Source organism: Dermacentor andersoni, chromosome 5 (genome assembly GCF_023375885.2).
Source record: "Dermacentor andersoni chromosome 5, qqDerAnde1_hic_scaffold, whole genome shotgun sequence".
Classification (NCBI taxonomy): domain Eukaryota; kingdom Metazoa; phylum Arthropoda; class Arachnida; order Ixodida; family Ixodidae; genus Dermacentor; species Dermacentor andersoni.
This window is the reverse complement of record NC_092818.1, coordinates 94,134,698-94,152,222: the sequence shown is the minus strand read 5'-3', so window position 1 is coordinate 94,152,222 and position 17,525 is coordinate 94,134,698. Positions and strand designations below refer to the sequence as shown.

The window sequence follows — 17,525 nt, the reverse complement described above, 5'->3', positions numbered from 1 at the left end:
GAAGTGTACCCTATTCATTCGCCGACACTTGTAACACAGCTATTTGCCGACCCTTAGCGGAAACATGCCGTATTAGGATAGTAGTGAAGACAAATTCCGCAGTTTCCGCAGCATGCCCGCCATGTGTTTCTGTCACTGGCAGCTAAGCGCACCCATCTGTTTCTGTCCCCTCAAAGTGGACATGGCTACGTTATTGCCGCAACCTTGCCAATATTAACGATAATATTCATTACAGATACGGAAGAAACTGTTTCAATGCACGTAATGTACTCACGAGAAGAAGAAAAAATCGCGTTCGGCGCGTTTCGTTGCCATTTTCGTTTTGGTGTCCCGCACTACATACAGCGGCAGCCGCCAATTTGTTGACCTGTTGTCATCCCCCAGCAAACGCAAAATGAAAATATTTATTTTTTTTTTCTTTGCGGGAAATTTAATCCGCGTAATGATCGCACCCCTGAATTAGCGTCAATTTTTTTTTTGACAGAATAGTGCGATCATTATGCGAGTAAATACGGTAACCGTGTGAGGCCCAGTGTACTATACACCGAGGTTGATGCCTCAAAATGTCTACTTAAGCGCGGGAAATTTAACACATAGCCCCTAGTATAAACTTCCCAGTTGTGGATAGTTCAGCAAGTCAATTACTCATAAATCAGTTACTGTACAAATTGAGTTTCAACTCAAATAACAGTTCATTGGTTTCTTTTTGTAGAAACGGAATCTGCATTGCTAGAAATAAAGGAAAAGAAGTTATCGCAAGTGTTGATGTTTAGCTTTGTTGGTATGGCATAACAAGAGGTAAAAAGTGATCGGGTAGACTGGTATGAAAAAGGTGGACAGAGCAAGGAATGCTTGTGTTGTGTCCTTTCTTTTCGCCCCAGTCTTTTCAATTGCTGTTTACTTCTTACTAAATCGTGATAACTTTTCTTATTGTGAAACTGTGTTTTGGTATTACAGAGCTAATAAAGATAACTTTCAAAGAATACTTTATCAGCTTAAGATGAATTATTGTTTCTCATTAATGTGCCACTATTGTTCTGCCCTCACCAGCAGAACAATGTATTCACCTTGCAATCCTCCTTTCCAGAGCGCCCTTCCATTTACTCTTCTGATGAAGATGCATCCGATCTGGAAGAACAGCGTGCTCGACGATTAGAGAAGGCAAAAGCGGGACCAGATAATGACGACGACGACAGCGATCTGGTGAGCCGATACACTACACATGCATGCAACCACCACACCATGCATTGCTCACGTTCCTGCGAGTCTTTTAGTGAACAGATTTCAGGATTATTCAGTTTCATTAACCATATGGTCTGGCAAATCCTCTCTTAGCAAGGGCTAGATTTCCAGGTCCAACTGCAAGAAACTTGAGATAGTACCTATAGTTTAAGTACGCCTTAATTCTGGATTCATACTTTGTTGTTGAGCTATCTTAGGGTCTTGTGACCAGTAGCACAACTGGTGGTCTCTACACATGGATGAAATCCTTGGCTTCTAGCAGAAGTAGACTGCAACGCAAGTTTTCTGTGTACAGTTGACCTATTCTTTAATAATACCGCGAGAGCGTCGACTATCCACCCGGTCAGCACCTTCTAACAGCGCAAGGTGACGCTATCAGCAAGGACTTGTTGATCTCTTGCTCCTGCTGACCTTGTCACTTTGCACCATTGGAAGGTGTTCATCGGCTGGCCAGTTGATGCTTGCACAGTACTGTTCAAGAATTGGTTTACTGTACATGTTATGGCGGGTAACTGCAGCTAACAAATCGCATTGCAAAGCTATAAATCTACATACAGCAAGTCCTCGTTATAACTGTGAATGAGACGGCGAAAAAAATTTTATAGTGCAAGCGGTAATCCAATAAAAGTTACTATACACCACAAAAGCCAAGCAAGTGGAGCCGAAATTGCACAACTCTGTGGAAGTCCAATATGGGTGTTACATGGCACATTCTCGATCACAATCGAGCGCAATCATGATCAAAATTGATTGTACACAAGCACAGAGGAAGCGGTGCATTTTTATTCGTGCGACCTTGGGCATGTCAGGCACACGGAAGGCTGCACGAAGTAATTTTTGCCTGTTTCGTTGCCCACTGTTTCCATAGCACCACAGTGTTGCTTGCCACTGATAACACGCAGCCACAGCTTGGGGGAAAAGGGTGCACAGGCACCATGATGGCAATTGCTGGTGATGGAGAGTCGCTCACTTGCTTGGCAGTGAAGACACTGAGCGTCACCGTGCATATATGCACGTCCCTTGCTAGTTCGCTCAAAGCGGAGTAGCTTATCAGTATGTTTTGAGTAATCCGGTTTAAAATGCATGCATCTGGGTTGGGATGAGAAGAAATTTCAAATAAAGTGATACCAATTCACGTAAACCAGTTTCATTACAACTAGGGTTCACTGTACTTCATCTTATGAACCAACCCAAGTGGTATATTGTCAAACATCACGGAATAATGCGTCCTTGTTCAAACCTCTTTTCGAACGAAAACTTTCATCTTGAACATTTCATTTGTGATGACAATTGCACAATTGCTATTTCTTTTTTTTCTTTTTTTCATTCATTAATTTATTTCATTCTTGATATTACCTTCTGGAAGCTTGCCACATGGTCTAGGCGATGCATGTTTGTAAATATCCGTTGTTGATGTGTCCACGCAAAGCTCTAAAGAGCTTTTTCAGATCCGGTTATAAAGACCAGGCAAGGAGATACCACTTCGACAACCTCTTATTTGCCATTACAGTGCTATCCCGGCAATTCAAAATCTCTTAATTTACGCTGATGGATAATTAAAACTGATCGGTTCTTGGCAGAGCCAGGTGTAGTATAGTAGACTGCCAGTAATTTGACCACGACAGGAGGTCCCGGCCAGCAACCATACATTTCTACGGGCCCAAACGTTTATTTCAATCCTAAAATTGGCATGCGCCGGATAGTTCCAACTTGATTAGTCCACACACACACACCCGACCTATATGGTGACTCCAATAATGACCCTTTTGGTGGCAGCATCTGTCCCGGCGAAGTTTAGGGGACAGTAAATTGTCAAAAACGCCTACTTTTGTCCCCCCCCCCCCCCTCGTAAAATTTTCAAGCAGCAACTGTAGCTCACAATGTCCGATAACGGTATTTACCTGATTTTAATGGGTGCCTTTTGTTTTCCAAGAAAATTGGGCCAGAAATAGCCTTTTCGGACTCTGTACGCTTTACCGCAAACTGTAGCTGTACTGCAACTAAGCAAACTTTAGGAAACCGGCAACCATCCTAAAACATTGGGTGTGCGTTAATATTATTAAGTAGCAGGCCTGAAGTGGCTCATACCCATGATGGCCTTGAAAAAGAAACGCGTCGTGCGGTCCAATGGTACAAAAACTTATCAGCAATGGCTCATCCCTCTCATAATGCAGAGGCTGCAAGCACTCAGGAAAGTGAAGCGTACAGTGATTTCATTCATTGGGATCATGCATACGACGTACAGAAACGTGGCGTCTAGGGGAGTTGTACAAAAAAAAAAAAAAAAGTGACCTTCTCAATGGCTCATACCCCCGTAAGCGAGCAAAAAATGCAATGGCTACAAATGTTCTGCAAAGGGAAGCCGCACAGTTCATACATTCATTGAAAATAACCATACAACACACAGAATAGCATACGTTTCAATCCCCTGCTGAAAGCATGCAACGTAAAGTAGAAAAGAAATGTTGTTGGCGAGAGCCCTACCCCACTAAACGAGCACGCAAAGCCGATGTGCGAAAGTAGCAATGCGACCATGCGAGACGGCGCGTTACCAAGTGTGCAGCAGGCTTTTGCCTTCACGTGTTACAGGAATGTAACGTGCTGCCAAACTTTTTTTATACTCTGGTTGGGAGCTTTAACCCTTTCAGGGTCGATTTTTTTTCGCCATATGTGACTGCCCAGAGTCGATTTCTATTATTACAGATTTAAATTCTTCAGAGGGACCTATTTCGAAAAACATTTACTGTAATATTTCTAGGATGACCGTAAGGTGAGAAAAAGATGTTTTGCGTTGGTATATATGCACTGTTTATTCATCAATAGCAACAACAAAAAAGGAAATGAACTTATAATTAAATATCTGATGCATTGTTATACACATAGTTCAAGGCTAAGAAAATGCGCACACGAAAATATTTCGCAAGTTTCAAATGGTCCTGCTCTTACACTAAATTTACGTCCATAGCCTGAGTGCACTCAAGAAAACTGCGTGGTTGTGTGCCCGTCAAAAACGCCTAACGCGAGGCAAACTTCCACTAATTTTGAAAGGCAATTAGTTTTCACAATTCTCAAGAAAGAAAATTAACAAAAAAATAAACACGTGCACGGCAGCATCCTTCGCACATGCGCACCCCTGAGAGCAATTAGTAATGAGACAGCCATAAGTTTTGCGAGCGCAAGCTAAAACAGCTCGCAGTAGTATATAGTACGTATGCTGGAGCAAACAAACCATGCAACGAAAACAGAGAGATGGAGGTGCGAGAAAAAAAAATTCCCTGTATTCCCACATATGGCAGCACATGCCAGGAAAGAAGAAGATAGGAAATTGGCACGCTTTTTAAACGCACAGACGGCACCATAAATTACAGCATTGACCATTTTGGACTTGTTCGCGGTGCCGTATATTTACGTCATTGACCCTGAAAGCGTTAAGTCATTTCTTTATAAGTTTCCTACTTTGGACACATAGATAGTTGGTGCGCATTAGATACGGAGGTGTGTGGAACTCCAGCAAATACTGCCATATGAATCAGCGGTGTGCTTATGGCATTTTTTTTTTCCCCTGCATCTTGTTTAATTCTACCCACCAGATAACTTGATCAGTTTCATTGGTCCTGTCAGGGTCAAATTAACACAACGAGCACAGTCATTATTTCGACCAAAATTTCTCATTCCCACAGAATGCCTTTTGGACAAACTTGAGCCAAAGGCCAATGTGTCACTAGCAATCATAAGAATGCATAATGTTGAAATTAAGCCTTTTGGTTTTGTGCGATAGATTGTGGGCGCATGCACCGCCTCTCCGCGAAACTAAGTAAATTCCTGCACAATCAAATTTTTAGCACACTGTCATCTTCAGTGGACAAGCAAATTAATGATGCAGTGAAGAATGGGGCACATTTTGCAGTGCTAAATGCTGTGGTGCCATCTGATAGGTATGCAGTCCATGGGACACACCAGTGTGGTTATCTTTCCCTCTGCATTCCCAGCTTGAATTAGCCACACTCTGATTCCCAACTTCCTAGACAGGGCTTCAGAAAATTGTTGATTGTGCCGCATCATAAATTGCCGACTGTTGCATGAAAATTTTGGAGACCTTACACAGCGCCACTCGAGAATTTGGACTCCATCTCGCCTGCACGATCACATACCAACTCGGCAACTGAGTTGACATAGTTGAGCAGAAAAGCTGATACTTTGACACATTGCCGGTGCCTCCTCGTAAGTGAAAGTAACAAACCCTAGTCGCCCAGTTGATCCAGTCGTAGCCGACTCTGCCCAAGCTAAGCTGTAAAAGGACTACACTTGTGGTGTGTCGTGAAAGTTCCAGGCGTCCATATTTGTCCCTCTACATGCGAAATCGTGACAATGTCTTGGGCAACTTATTTGACTGCTATGATGCAAATTATTGTCAGTCATTCAAGCAGCTTCAAACGATGCAAACTCTACCCTCGATGTCTGTTGAAGAGGAGAGCGATCATGCGAGGCAAGTGCCGACAAGTGACTGTTGCAGTGAAACCTGTGATCAGATGGCTATCAGAGGGTGGTCGACCTCTGCAAGTTGCAAGGGATGTCGTTTGGTGCACTTGGAGACCATACTTTGTCCATCTTTGGCAACAGCCACGACAGTGGTCGAAATACAGACTGACCAGGTCGCATGCAAGCATGCACATGCAGCAATGAACTTATTGTCCGACAAATTCAATATTTCAAAATCTGTTTATTGAGAATTTTAGGCGATCCCCGCAGTGTCCGAATCATGTGTCCCAGACTAATGTGCATTGTGCCGTGCATATTATCGAGCGCACTATTCAAAGGGGGAAACCAACTTTCTATATACCGTATTTACACGCGTAATGATTGCACCCCTGAATTTTGTCGTCAAAATGTCATTTTTTTTTTCTTTTCCGTGTAATGATTGCACCCCGAACTTGCCGCAGCGATATGTCGTGTGCCAAGTCTAGATAATGATGATCGCACTTGCCATCTGTCGAATGCTGTTCAATACTACGCGAATGACTCTTCCAAGACATACCAAGCAGTCTGCACGTGCCAAACATTCTAAAGCCAATGCCCCATTTTATTCCTTTCATCACTTTCTACACTTCTATAAAAAAAGAAAGCTTCAACCAAACTTACCTTGGCTTTATAATGGTTGTGGTCAACAACAACAAAAAAAAGGCGCCTTTCGATTCTTCTTGTAGGCACGGAACAAATCGTGAGCGGAAACTCTAGTAGCCACATTTACACCGATACATTAGAAGTGTACCCAATTCATTCGCCGACACTTGTAACACAGCTATTTACCCACCCTTAGCGAAAACGTGCTGTATTAGGATAGTAGTGAAGACAAATGCCGCAGTTTCCACAACATACCCGCCATGTTTTTATATCACTGGCAGCTAAGCACGCCCATCTCTGTTTTCGTCCCCTCAAGGCGGACATGGCTACATTATTGCCGCAGACTTGCTGATATTAATGATATTATTCATTACTGATACGGAAGAAACTGTTGAAATGCGCGTAATGTACTCGCAGAGAGAAAAAAAATGGCATTGGGCTTGCTCCGCCGGCTGCCATTTTTGTTTTGGTGTCCCACACTGTTACCATCTGTTACAGCGGCAGCTGCCTGGTTGTTGACCTGTTGTCATCCCACAGCAAATGCGGGATGAAAAAAATTTTTTTCCTTTCATGGGAAATTTAACCCGCGTAATGATCGCACCCCTGAATTTGCAGCAATTTTTTTGACAAAAAAGTGTGATCATTATGTGAGTAGGTACGGTAAATACCGTTAGTCTTCAGGAAGTACATAACAGCCCTCTTTTTGTATGATACGGATCAGTCACTGTATCGAGCCCCACTACTATAATATCATTGATCTTTTCTGTCCTGTTGTCTTCTGCTCCTAACTTCTCTGCGCTTTTGATGCCTGCCTACAAGATATTCAGATGTTTGTTTCATGGTTCCAGTTTGCACACATTGCAACGCAAGTACTATAAAAACCCTGATGCGAAATGTAATTTTAGGACCGCAAAAAGGAAAAGTTTTTTTACGCATCATAAACATTTACCATGCTTTAATAATATCACTGTATCAAAGCCATGCTGCCTGCTCATATTCACCCTCACTTTCCTCAGACACATTGTCGGAGAGGTGCTCATCTGTGTCATCTAGAGCATTCAAAATTTTGCACTTAAAGGTGCATGCGACAAGTGTGCCCCTGTAATGAGTAGCCAGTGTGGCTAATGAAACAGTTCTTAGGGACACATTGCTGTGATGTTCTGAATGAATGAGCACGAAAGAAGGTAGATGACATGTACCATACCGTAAGTGCGATAGAAAAACACTCAAAGTAGCTCGCGTGCAGTAAACGAAAGGAAGGCACGAGCAGCTGCTGTGAGAGATTGACACGAGTGACATTGTGTCACCATGTATATGTATTGTTATGTTATGAAATGCGGCCAGTGTCCTCACCCACATATTATGATAATTATTTTTTCTGAATAGCGATACCAATTGCATTTTGCTGCAGTAGCTCGGTGTTGACTGCAAGATAGAGAGAGCTTTGCCACTATATGTAGGCATGAGCTACCAAGTCTTCCTCAATTTTTTGAAAAAGCTCCTTTTTTTGGGACCTCGCAAATTTCTCCTCTTCAAATGCACTTTGTCATCACCAGCTCTGGCTGCTCTTTTCAGTCACTTCAAGCTGTCCCACTGTGGTAATTCCATCTCCTGCTTCGCACATTGCAAAACCAAAACCATGTCTAGGTTCATGGAATGTGGAAAGTCTTCGTACCCAAATATAATGAGTGATTATTGAATGTGTGGAAAATAAACTATTATATGCAGGTTTTTACAGTAGCCCCACTAAACAGTAGTCCCACTTTAGGTTATGGTAAAGTGACAACAGCCATCTATTCACTATATAACCACCCCTACTGTTTCTTTTTACAGGACTACTTTGACAAGAAGGCAGAGAGCAAGAAAGCAAAGAAGGCCATTGAAGAGAGTGATGAGGATGACTAGGCATCCTCACTTGTTTCATACTGTACATACTCGTTTTCATAGATAAACACATTTTTTTTATTCACTTCTTGCACATTGGCAGTGCTTGTCCATTCTTCCACTCAGATAAAATTCTTTATCTATCTTTGCACATAAACAGTGCTTGCCTGCAGTCATCGTTAAATACTAGCTGTTACAAACGCTTCTGATCCTGCGTAGATCATTTCCTTTAAAAAAAGAAAACACACACACATACTGCAGCCACACCTGGCTCTGGCTACATCCATGACACGCACACACTACAAAGGGAGGTGGGAGGGGGGGAAAAGGACTCCTGCAACATGACCTGCTTCTATATACACAATGTGCTCATCTAAACAACCTGTGTGTGACAAAAGTGTCCTAAAAGGTGCTGCAGTAAAAAGACAGTAAAAAAAAAAAAAAGAAAGGCTAGGAAAACGGCTTCTGTGCATGGGCTTGTTGTTGAGTCTCCTTGTGGTAAACAATTTTGCTTCTGTCATCGCTTAAGGAAGGAGGGTGCACTTTCTGCTCGAGCTTGGTGTGGCTGGGATGTCATCTGCAGGCATCAAACCAAACAGTCCCAACACCAGTGCTCCTGATAAATAACATGCACAGCCCAATCAGCGATTGCTCAGTGCCACCCACACTGGTACAGGTTGCGAGAGGTAAAAAAAAGATTGAGGGGCAGGGGGTGGATCAAGGAGAGGAGCAAAGCCTTTGGTCCATCTGGCATCATCACAAGTGGCCGCCATCTGGTGAGTCCGCCATCACCACACCACCAGGGCAACACGCACGTACGTCCGGGGCTGAGGTATGGCCCCCACACGTGGTCACTGCTGAACGTCCACCACAGGGATAGACACATTCACTGGAAGCGCATATTCGTAGCCACCCTTGGAGGCCATCTGGTTCTGGAGTGCATTGAGCTGCAAGCACAAGTGCGCGTACTTTGTATCTGCACATTTCATGAAAAGGATCTTGGTACTTATTCAGCAGGAATGTGCTTACTTACATTAGCACACAACTCACACTGAACTTTATCAAATGTAGTTACAGGGGCACTGCAACACTTTCAGTTACGAGTGCAGAACAGCACAACCATGCAGTTTGATAAGCATGTTACGTCGTCATGCCACTCAACCTTGGCACCATTGCAGTCTGGCAGTCATCGTCCACAGTAATGCAATTGCAACCATGAAAAGGGGCAACAGGCTACAAAATACAAGGTGTATTCAAAAAGAAGCTGAACTTTTGCTATAACATCTATATTGCATATTGTACCAACATTTTAAAACGCTGCCCCCCTCAAAATAGTCCCCTCTACTGGCAATACACCGTTCCCATCGTTTCTTCCATATATGGAAAGCCTCCTGGAACGCACTTTCTGGGATGGCACGCAGGTCTCATGCCGCATTGTCCTGAATCTCCTCTATGGTTTGGAAACGACATCCTTTCAACATAGTTTTTAAGTTTGAGAAACAGGAAAAAGTCTGCTAGGGTGCTAGGGCTAAGTCCAGAAAATACGGTGGATGAGGCACAACGGAGCGCGATGTTTTGCTAGATAGCTGTGGACAAGAAGCGAACCCTAAGCTGGCGCATTGCCATGATGCAACATCAAAGTCTGGTTTTCCCAAAATTCAGGCCTCTTGCTGCTCGCAGTATCCCTCAAATGTGCTAGAGTTCCATGGTAGACTTCCTTGTTTACCATCTGACCACGTAGTACAAATTCCTGATAGTGCCTTTGCAGTCAAAGAACACAACTAACATCACCTTAATCTTTGACCGACTCATGCATGCATTTTTTCGGACGAGGAGACCCGTTGCCCACCCAGTGCGACGATTGCACTTTCGTCTCAATATCACAGCCACAAACTCGTGTCTCATCGCCTGTCACGATGTTCTTAAAGAAGTTTTAATTCTTATTGGCAGTAACAAGCAGTTACTGGCTGATTTTAAAATGGGCCTGTTTCTGATTGTCAGTCAGCAAACATGGCACGAGTTTTGCACTGACATGATGCAGCTCAAGTTAGTCGTTCAAAATTTGATGGCATAATCCTACGCTTGTGCCCACATTATCAACAACTTTCGGAACAGTCAAACGACTATTTCCAAAAATCAGCACAAACTCTTTCGTCATGTCATCACCTGTTGATGTGGAAAGTCGTCCAGGCTTGGGATCGTCGCCAATCGACATTCTGCCATGTTCCAAAAGCTTAAACCACTATAGCACTGTGTGTGACTCATACAGTACTCTCCATATGCTTGGCTAAGCAATTGAAATGTCTCTGTGAAAGCTTTGCAAAGTTTGTAGCAAAATTTCACACGCACAAACATTCCAGCTCTTTCATTGTCACTTTGGCTCAAATGCAATGAACAGCTTGTGCACAAGCTCACTTTGGTGGCTGTAGCTCGCCAACTAACAGCCAGATCGAAATGGGGCAAATGGAAGTTTGTTGTCTAAACCTGTTGCTATGTGCGCTCCCTCTGCTGGTTGGCATGCTATTCCCTAAGTTTGGTTTCTTTTTCAACACACTTCATATGTTTAGAGTTTGATCACCAATGTCTCTACCAAATATGTTCCACACCTTTTTTAAAAAATTTTCTGGGAATCCTTTGACAATTCCTACCCTCAACCCCTCACCCCAGTAGAGATTACTAGCTGCAAAAGGAAAAGCTGCACAGCTGTTAGCACTGCCATGCTAGTGCATCAGCCGGAATATTCCCAAATCCATTTATTGTCAATGTAACTGCAGTAAATGTTACAGGGGTTACATGTGTACCATTTAAGATTACAACTCTTAGCCTTCTACTTTTGTGCATGCATAGTACTCCATAAAAGCAAGCTGAAACACTGTCGAGCACGTATTGCACGCAACATTAACTTCCTGCCCCCGCCCCACTTTTTGTTTCATCTCCCAACCTTTTAAGAAACTCTGGCTATTGGTGAGCTTGCCAGATAGCTTCGGCAGACGAGGCAGGAACAGCACCCATCCACCAGCAGGAACAGCACCCATCACTTGCTTTCCGAATCCATCATCTCTCTGTTTTTACAGCAGTTTTGTTGGGATGCGGCAGTTACACACAAGCTGCCATTTTTATCTTTAAATGCTGCACATGCACGCTTCATTCTTGACCGCATACTGCAGTTTCACTGATGTAGCGTGAACATGCATCAGTACCCTAGTAGCACGTAGTGCAACCTTCGCTTTAATATACCTTGCTGTGGTGCAGCAGTAACACAGCTTCCAACCATTCTACCCAGATGTCAGCTTTTTTTTTATGCAAGCACATCAGCCTCAATGGGTCACTGAACAATACTGTGCTGTTGCCATTTTCCCCTTCATGCATTCTCACTTCTACAAGTGTGTCTTTATCCACACTTCGAGCCGCTGACTTTCCCACAAATGCAAACTGCCAGGATTTAAGCATGCGACTCGAGCTGAACAACATTATATTCAGGCTATGGTTGCATATAATGTGTAAGGTTCTGTCTCAGGCTGATGATTACACAGACACAACACACAAAAATGCAGGAGCTGCCGTCGCAGTTGAGCACAAGTGCAATGTTAAGGATGTTGAGTCAACATGGCCTGCAGTATTAAGCTGCCTACTCTGTGGACAGAATGATCTGTACGCAGTTTTTCTTAGAGGCAGCTTCAGCACCAACTTACATGAACATTCATGTCCCCAGAGCCAACATGAGCTGTGTGCTGGAAGTTTGTCGGGTTGCCGATCATGGAGCGGTCGATTCGCCGCCGCCGCTTCTGCAAGGGCACCGAAAGACAATGCAAAAACAGTCATTACTCCGGCAGTGCACCAGCAACAGTTCTCCCACTTCATTCTGAAGAACATTTTGTGTGCACACAGATTTCTTGTCTCGATGTTCAGAACTATCCTTGTAGGTAGAACAGGACACAACCTTTATTGCACCCAACGTGACAATCATAAAGCTTTATAGATGACTATGGCTCATTGACCCAGAGGGTTCAGGGAACGGTAATGTGCAAGTAAAACTGAAGCTAAGCACTTATGTCGTGCACTGATGGTTAATACACATGATTCTTCTATAAGCATTTAAAGCAGTAGTGAAATTTTTTAAGCTGTAGAAAATGTCACATGCTTCTTGAATGTAGAAGCATTGCACTTAGCTAGTATGAAGTTTGGGAAACATAGGAGACATAATCTTGATGCTAAAGTTGCTCTCGAAAATTACACCTGGTGTTATCGACATTATGATGTCATGACGTGGAGCAAAATCCCTTGACATGTGTAGAATTAACGCCAGGTACGACATTAGCACTCGCCCTCCTTGCGAGTGACATGCATGTTTCATCTGGCTGTGCTAGCATGTGGTATCCTACTGAATGCAGAAACAGAGTGAACTAAGCAACCATCAAGTGTCAAATTTTTTGTAGCCAAAACCAAAACTGGTTCATAGAAAAAAGTCTAGTAAATTATACAAGGCTTTCTAATGCCTGCAGGTATTTTTTCTACAATTTAGAGGGCTCGGATCTTCATTTCTAATGGAAAAATTAAGTCAAAAATTCCATGTCAGTACACCTTTAAAACAACAATGTACACACAGTTGGTGAAACTTCAGTAGCTGCAATATCGCAGAGACACCAGTACGGATTTCACGGGCCAATCTCACCGGGGCGGGCTGCTCAGTCACGCAGCATGCGAAGCACTGGACCCAGATGTCTCCCATTCTGCTGCAGGGCAGCTCCTCGCAGGCCCCACGTTTGCTGCCGCTTCTTCTGCGCTGCGGCGCTGCCTCTGCCGACTCCACTGCCAGCTCCACTGCTGGCTCCACTGCTGCTGCCACTGCAATATTGTAAAGCACGCTGCTGCTTAATTTCATTTATGTTTATATGTTTAGGGCCAGAGCCAAATCTCTGAATATAAATGGCTCTTCAGTTATCGCTGGAAAAAATAGAATGACTAAAACGCACCCATGTGCAAACATACGAGGCCTTCCCCTTGCATTTCAAACTCCATATTTAGGGTGTTTATTTAGCATCAAATTACTGCACAACAGAAACAGCACCAGTAGCACCTGTGCAGTCAGAAGTTTCGCAATACAAAACACGCGTTGACTGACTTCTTTAGATTGGCGTCCACCTAAGCATCGTACGAGACAATAAGTGTGTATTTTTTGGATGGCACATAATAAGCAACTTATAAGCTATTACATTAAATGCATGTTCCTGGTTCATCAAAACTGTCCAAATCTGACGCAGCACGCTGCCATCTGGAGAACTTTGTACTGCATCGGAGAACTCTGGTACCACCCTACATTCAGGCATTAAATCAGCAATCATTAGGTCGAGAACCACCACTTGAGCAGGTGGTGGCTCGGCTGCCTGCTCCATTATCACAAATCCCCAGCAAGCAGTTGCTAGACTGAGGGCTGCACATCACACTGTAGATACACAACCACACATTAACTTTGCTTGAGCAGCTAGGTTCAAGTGCGCCTAAATCAAGTTCACAAGTGCTTTAACATATCGCCCCCACTGCCAACTTTGACGGACTACTTGCAGCGAAATCAGCGTGGCGAGTACTTCACATTCCTTATTTTCCTTATGGACAGGGTTAACATCCGACAGTCAAGCCTGGAGTCATTGGAGGGCTCTGGATTTATTGCGACCACCTAGGGCAACTTGACGTGCAAACGAAATCTCGGTACACGGTCATTTTCGCAAGCCCCGACATACGCTCGGCCGCAGGACGCTATATACTACGCTGAACCACCAAGCATACAAAAAACGGGTCATTATGGCAGCGCGAACGCAGCTCGCCTAAAAAGGGGTGTAAAATGTTTCAAAAGAACTCGCACATTTTAACTGCATGCTCGCCAGCGCGCCACAGGTAGGGAGGGAAAAAAAAATAAAAAACTTGCTCCGCCGTGCGAGCACGGCCCTGTGAATTACGCTGAAAAAAAAAATAATAAACGAGCACAGCTGGGGAGCGAGGAGGAAGACCCCCCGCGCCGCCCGCAGCTCGTTTTCATGACAGCGGGGAACGCGCGCGACAAAATCGGGACGTCCCATTAACCGCACCACGCTAGAAGAACATGCGGTGCAGCGATCGAGGTGCAGTAGATCGCGCAGGATTGTGCCTGCACAGCGAAAACCAGACATGAAGTCAAACGCGAAGAATTACGAAAGTATACTCCGATGCGTTGCCCTGTTTTCTGGTTCACCTGCGTTAGCGACAGAGGCCCAATTCTAAAGAGTTCTCAACACTCCGAAACGTATGCACTAGCGAATACTCCACGTTTAGAAACCAGCTGCGGCGCGATGACATGCCGCAGCTCCACGTAATTACACGTAACAAGCGTACTGATTGGTTATTTATTGTTTGCGTTTTAATTCACGCAGATATGGTAAGTAAACACGTGAGCAAAAGTACACTCTTAAAAAGAAGTTTGCATTCTCTGGGGCTTATTGTGTTCCACGCCAATAATCGCCGTCAAGCCTTGCTTGCGTTTCCTTTCTTGGAAAACTCTGCTCTCGCTACTTTCCTGTCGAGAATGCACGTCACGTCGCTAAGGGGCATGCCGTTCATGACCTATGAAGATAGATGACGATTATCGTTGTGGGACAAGATATGGGCTCCAAAGGGTTGCAAACTTTTCTTCTGAGTGTACAAAAAGATAATTTTTCACCCTATGGAGCTTATCTATATTCCCCGGACAATAAATAACCGTTTTCTATCTTGCGTTTATTTCCTTTCTTATAACGCACGCTCACCCAGCACTATTTCAGGTCACGAATGGCGTACGCGTATCAGCGTGACACTTAGCGTTTGTGAGTGTTAAAGTAGTGTTTGCGCAAGATTGATGAGGATTATCGTTGAGGGACAAGACAAGCCTCAAAGGGTGTATATAAATCACGCCATGGTCAACACCTCGATAACGCAAGGCCTGCACATGCGGGAACGACTGCACCCCATGCAAAGCTTAGAGCGATTTCTTTTTTTTTTTTTTTTTTTGCAACGAACGTCCAAGCGCGAAGTACGTGCTAGCCACTTAAACTGAAAAAGAAAAAAAAAAAAGATTATGGGATTTAAAGAGCCAAAACCGCGATTTTATTACGAGGCACACCGTAGTGGGGGGCCCCGAAATAATTTGGACCACCTGGTGTTCTCTAAACGTGTACCTAAATGTAAGTACACGGGTGTTTCCGCACTTCGCCCCCAAACCCCCGCCCCATAGAAGTGCGGCCGCCGTTGCCGGCATTCGATCCCGCGACCTCGTTGCTTAGCAGCCCAACACCATAGCCACCAAGCAACAACGGCGGGTACACTTAGACTGCATGAATTTTTATCGCGCTGCGAAAAAAATTAGACAAGCCTTTGTTTAGGCCAGATATGCCTAAACCAACCACATGCTTCTCACGAAACGTCTGGTCGCAAATTTACGAGCAAGAATTCTCGCGTATCATACATGATACACTATGCAGTCACGGGTATATTTCTTGCCCATGCAAAAAAGACAAGTGAATTGCAGAAATCTCGCAAAATAATATCAGAACCATTGAAAGAACATGACACTGCTTTAGGAGATGGAGCGTATTTCTCAAAACTCCACCTAGTACAGGTTTCATTGAAACTTGATGACGTCAGCCTTGATTAATTCACACCTTCCATTTCTACGTCGAATCATTTATAGACATAATTCTTGATTTGCATAGTCTTTATGAGCTTGGCGCAAGCCAAAAAAAAAAAAACCCCACTTCCTGTTTTTCCGATAATTATTTGTCGCTTCTATTGTTATTAGCTCCTGGGACATGGCAGACCCAACACTGTCTTCATCGTAAACTCTGCTTGCACTTCATTTCCTTGCCTATTATGCATCGCAAATATTTCTAAGAAAATGTGTAGCTCGTGAAAAACAACTTTGTCGCCAAATTTATTATTCCGGGTGGAAACATATCTATGATCCTCCACAAAACAACTCATAACTGCTTGCTTTATCTACTTTGCTGTATTTATATGATAGAGCAAGTAATGCTTGTCTCGGAGAGCCACACGAATGTAATTATTGATCGAAACGTCACCGTGGGTTCATAAAAAGTAAACAAACACCCTGATAGTTTTGGTGCGCTGATTTCAACTGTATGAACTGTGGAAATAACCTGTTTATTTACGAACTTATTGCATGTTGTGAGACAAGCTGTCGCCCATACATTCTTCTGAAGAAAAAATAACGAAAACATTATTACCAGTGCGAAAGTCGCTACGTATTTCATTGCTAGGGTAGACATACATTTCGGATGAACATGAAGTATTTCTTTTAAATTTTGTTATGCTAGGGTGGCTGCTTGGGCTAGTTCGTAATTCATGATAAAAAACGACGTACTGCGCGGAAGGACTACGAGAGACGACACACACTGTTATGCTAGTAGTAGTTCTGTGCGTATCAAATGTGACACACCACGAGGTAAAAAGGTTAAATATAGCTCCCGCTGATGGTTTATTCATGGGATTTAACGTGTCACAGCAACACTAGGCTCGAGTTTTGCTTTGACACGTTGCCGCTAGTAGCAACACTTGCAAGGCTACGAGAGACTCCGTAGAAGGGACTCTAGTAGAACGCTACGAAATAATTTTAACGACCCGGGGTTCTTTAACGCGCGCATAAATCTACTCAAACGAGCGCACGCTCTTGCGTTTCGCTCCCACCAAAACGCCGCCGTCGCAACCCCAAATCGACGGTCCTACTAGGAGCAGTAGTTACAACCAGGGAGCCAACGTTACTAGGGAGCAGCAGGCAACTAGCGGTGGTGGACGCCGCAGCGCCACGTTGCTTGCTTTGCGCCAATCAGAAGCCGCGTAGCCGCCCTCTGGACCAATCAGAGCTGACAAGATGGCGAATTTGACAATACTTCCTACAGAGAAAAAAAAAACGAGGTACACACCATGCTGTGAAGAAGCTGTCGCAATGGAGCTGCACGTGCTTATTAAAGGCGCAGGACCTGATGCTCTGCCGTGGAAGCTATAGCGTGTACAAGTGGAAGTGAATAGGTAGGTGCGCGGTTCGACACCGTCGCTACTAAACTGATAAGCGTGCGCGTGCGAAGGAAACCAACTCCGCGGGCGCAAGAAAACACGTGGAAGACCCCCACGGAGCGTGTGTGTATATATATACGCACCGTCCGGCGAGGAGCGCAGTTCCTTGCCGTCCTCCTCCAGCGACATGGTGCCAGCAGCTGCTCTGCACAACACGGGGCCAGTGCGCGCGAAGTGAACGT

At 44.2% G+C, this 17,525-nt stretch overlaps 2 protein-coding genes across 2 annotated transcripts in view; one reads left to right on the top strand and one right to left on the bottom strand.

Moving 5' to 3' along the window:
- The window catches only part of Atu (Another transcription unit), a 23,632-nt gene extending 15,291 nt beyond the window's left edge, over positions 1–8,341 (top strand). Inside the window, exons 11-12 of the mRNA XM_050178214.3 lie at positions 1,088–1,203; positions 8,197–8,341. Of these exons, the coding sequence (XP_050034171.1) occupies positions 1,088–1,203; positions 8,197–8,268 (188 nt within the window). The 3' untranslated portion in view covers positions 8,269–8,341. The remainder of the gene's footprint in view (positions 1–1,087; positions 1,204–8,196) is intronic.
- Spec2 (CDC42 small effector protein Spec2) lies at positions 8,302–17,525 on the bottom strand. The gene is made up of 4 exons (XM_050178215.3): positions 17,427–17,525; positions 12,920–13,092; positions 11,940–12,032; positions 8,302–9,194 (listed from the first exon to the last, which is right to left on the bottom strand). Exons 1-4 carry the CDS (start codon positions 17,470–17,472, stop codon positions 9,099–9,101), a joined length of 408 nt encoding a protein of 135 aa, XP_050034172.1. The 5' UTR covers positions 17,473–17,525; the 3' UTR covers positions 8,302–9,098.

Coding starts and splice junctions, on each gene's coding strand:
- Spec2 (XM_050178215.3), bottom strand. CDS start 17,472: ATGTCGCTGGAGGAGGACGGCAAGGAACTGCGCTCCTCGCCGGACG. Junction 13,093..17,426: donor ACTGCGCTCCTCGCCGGACG/GTGCGTATATAT, acceptor ACAATATTGCAG/TGGCAGCAGCAGTGGAGCCA. Junction 12,033..12,919: donor TGACTGAGCAGCCCGCCCCG/GTGAGATTGGCC, acceptor GTGCCCTTGCAG/AAGCGGCGGCGGCGAATCGA.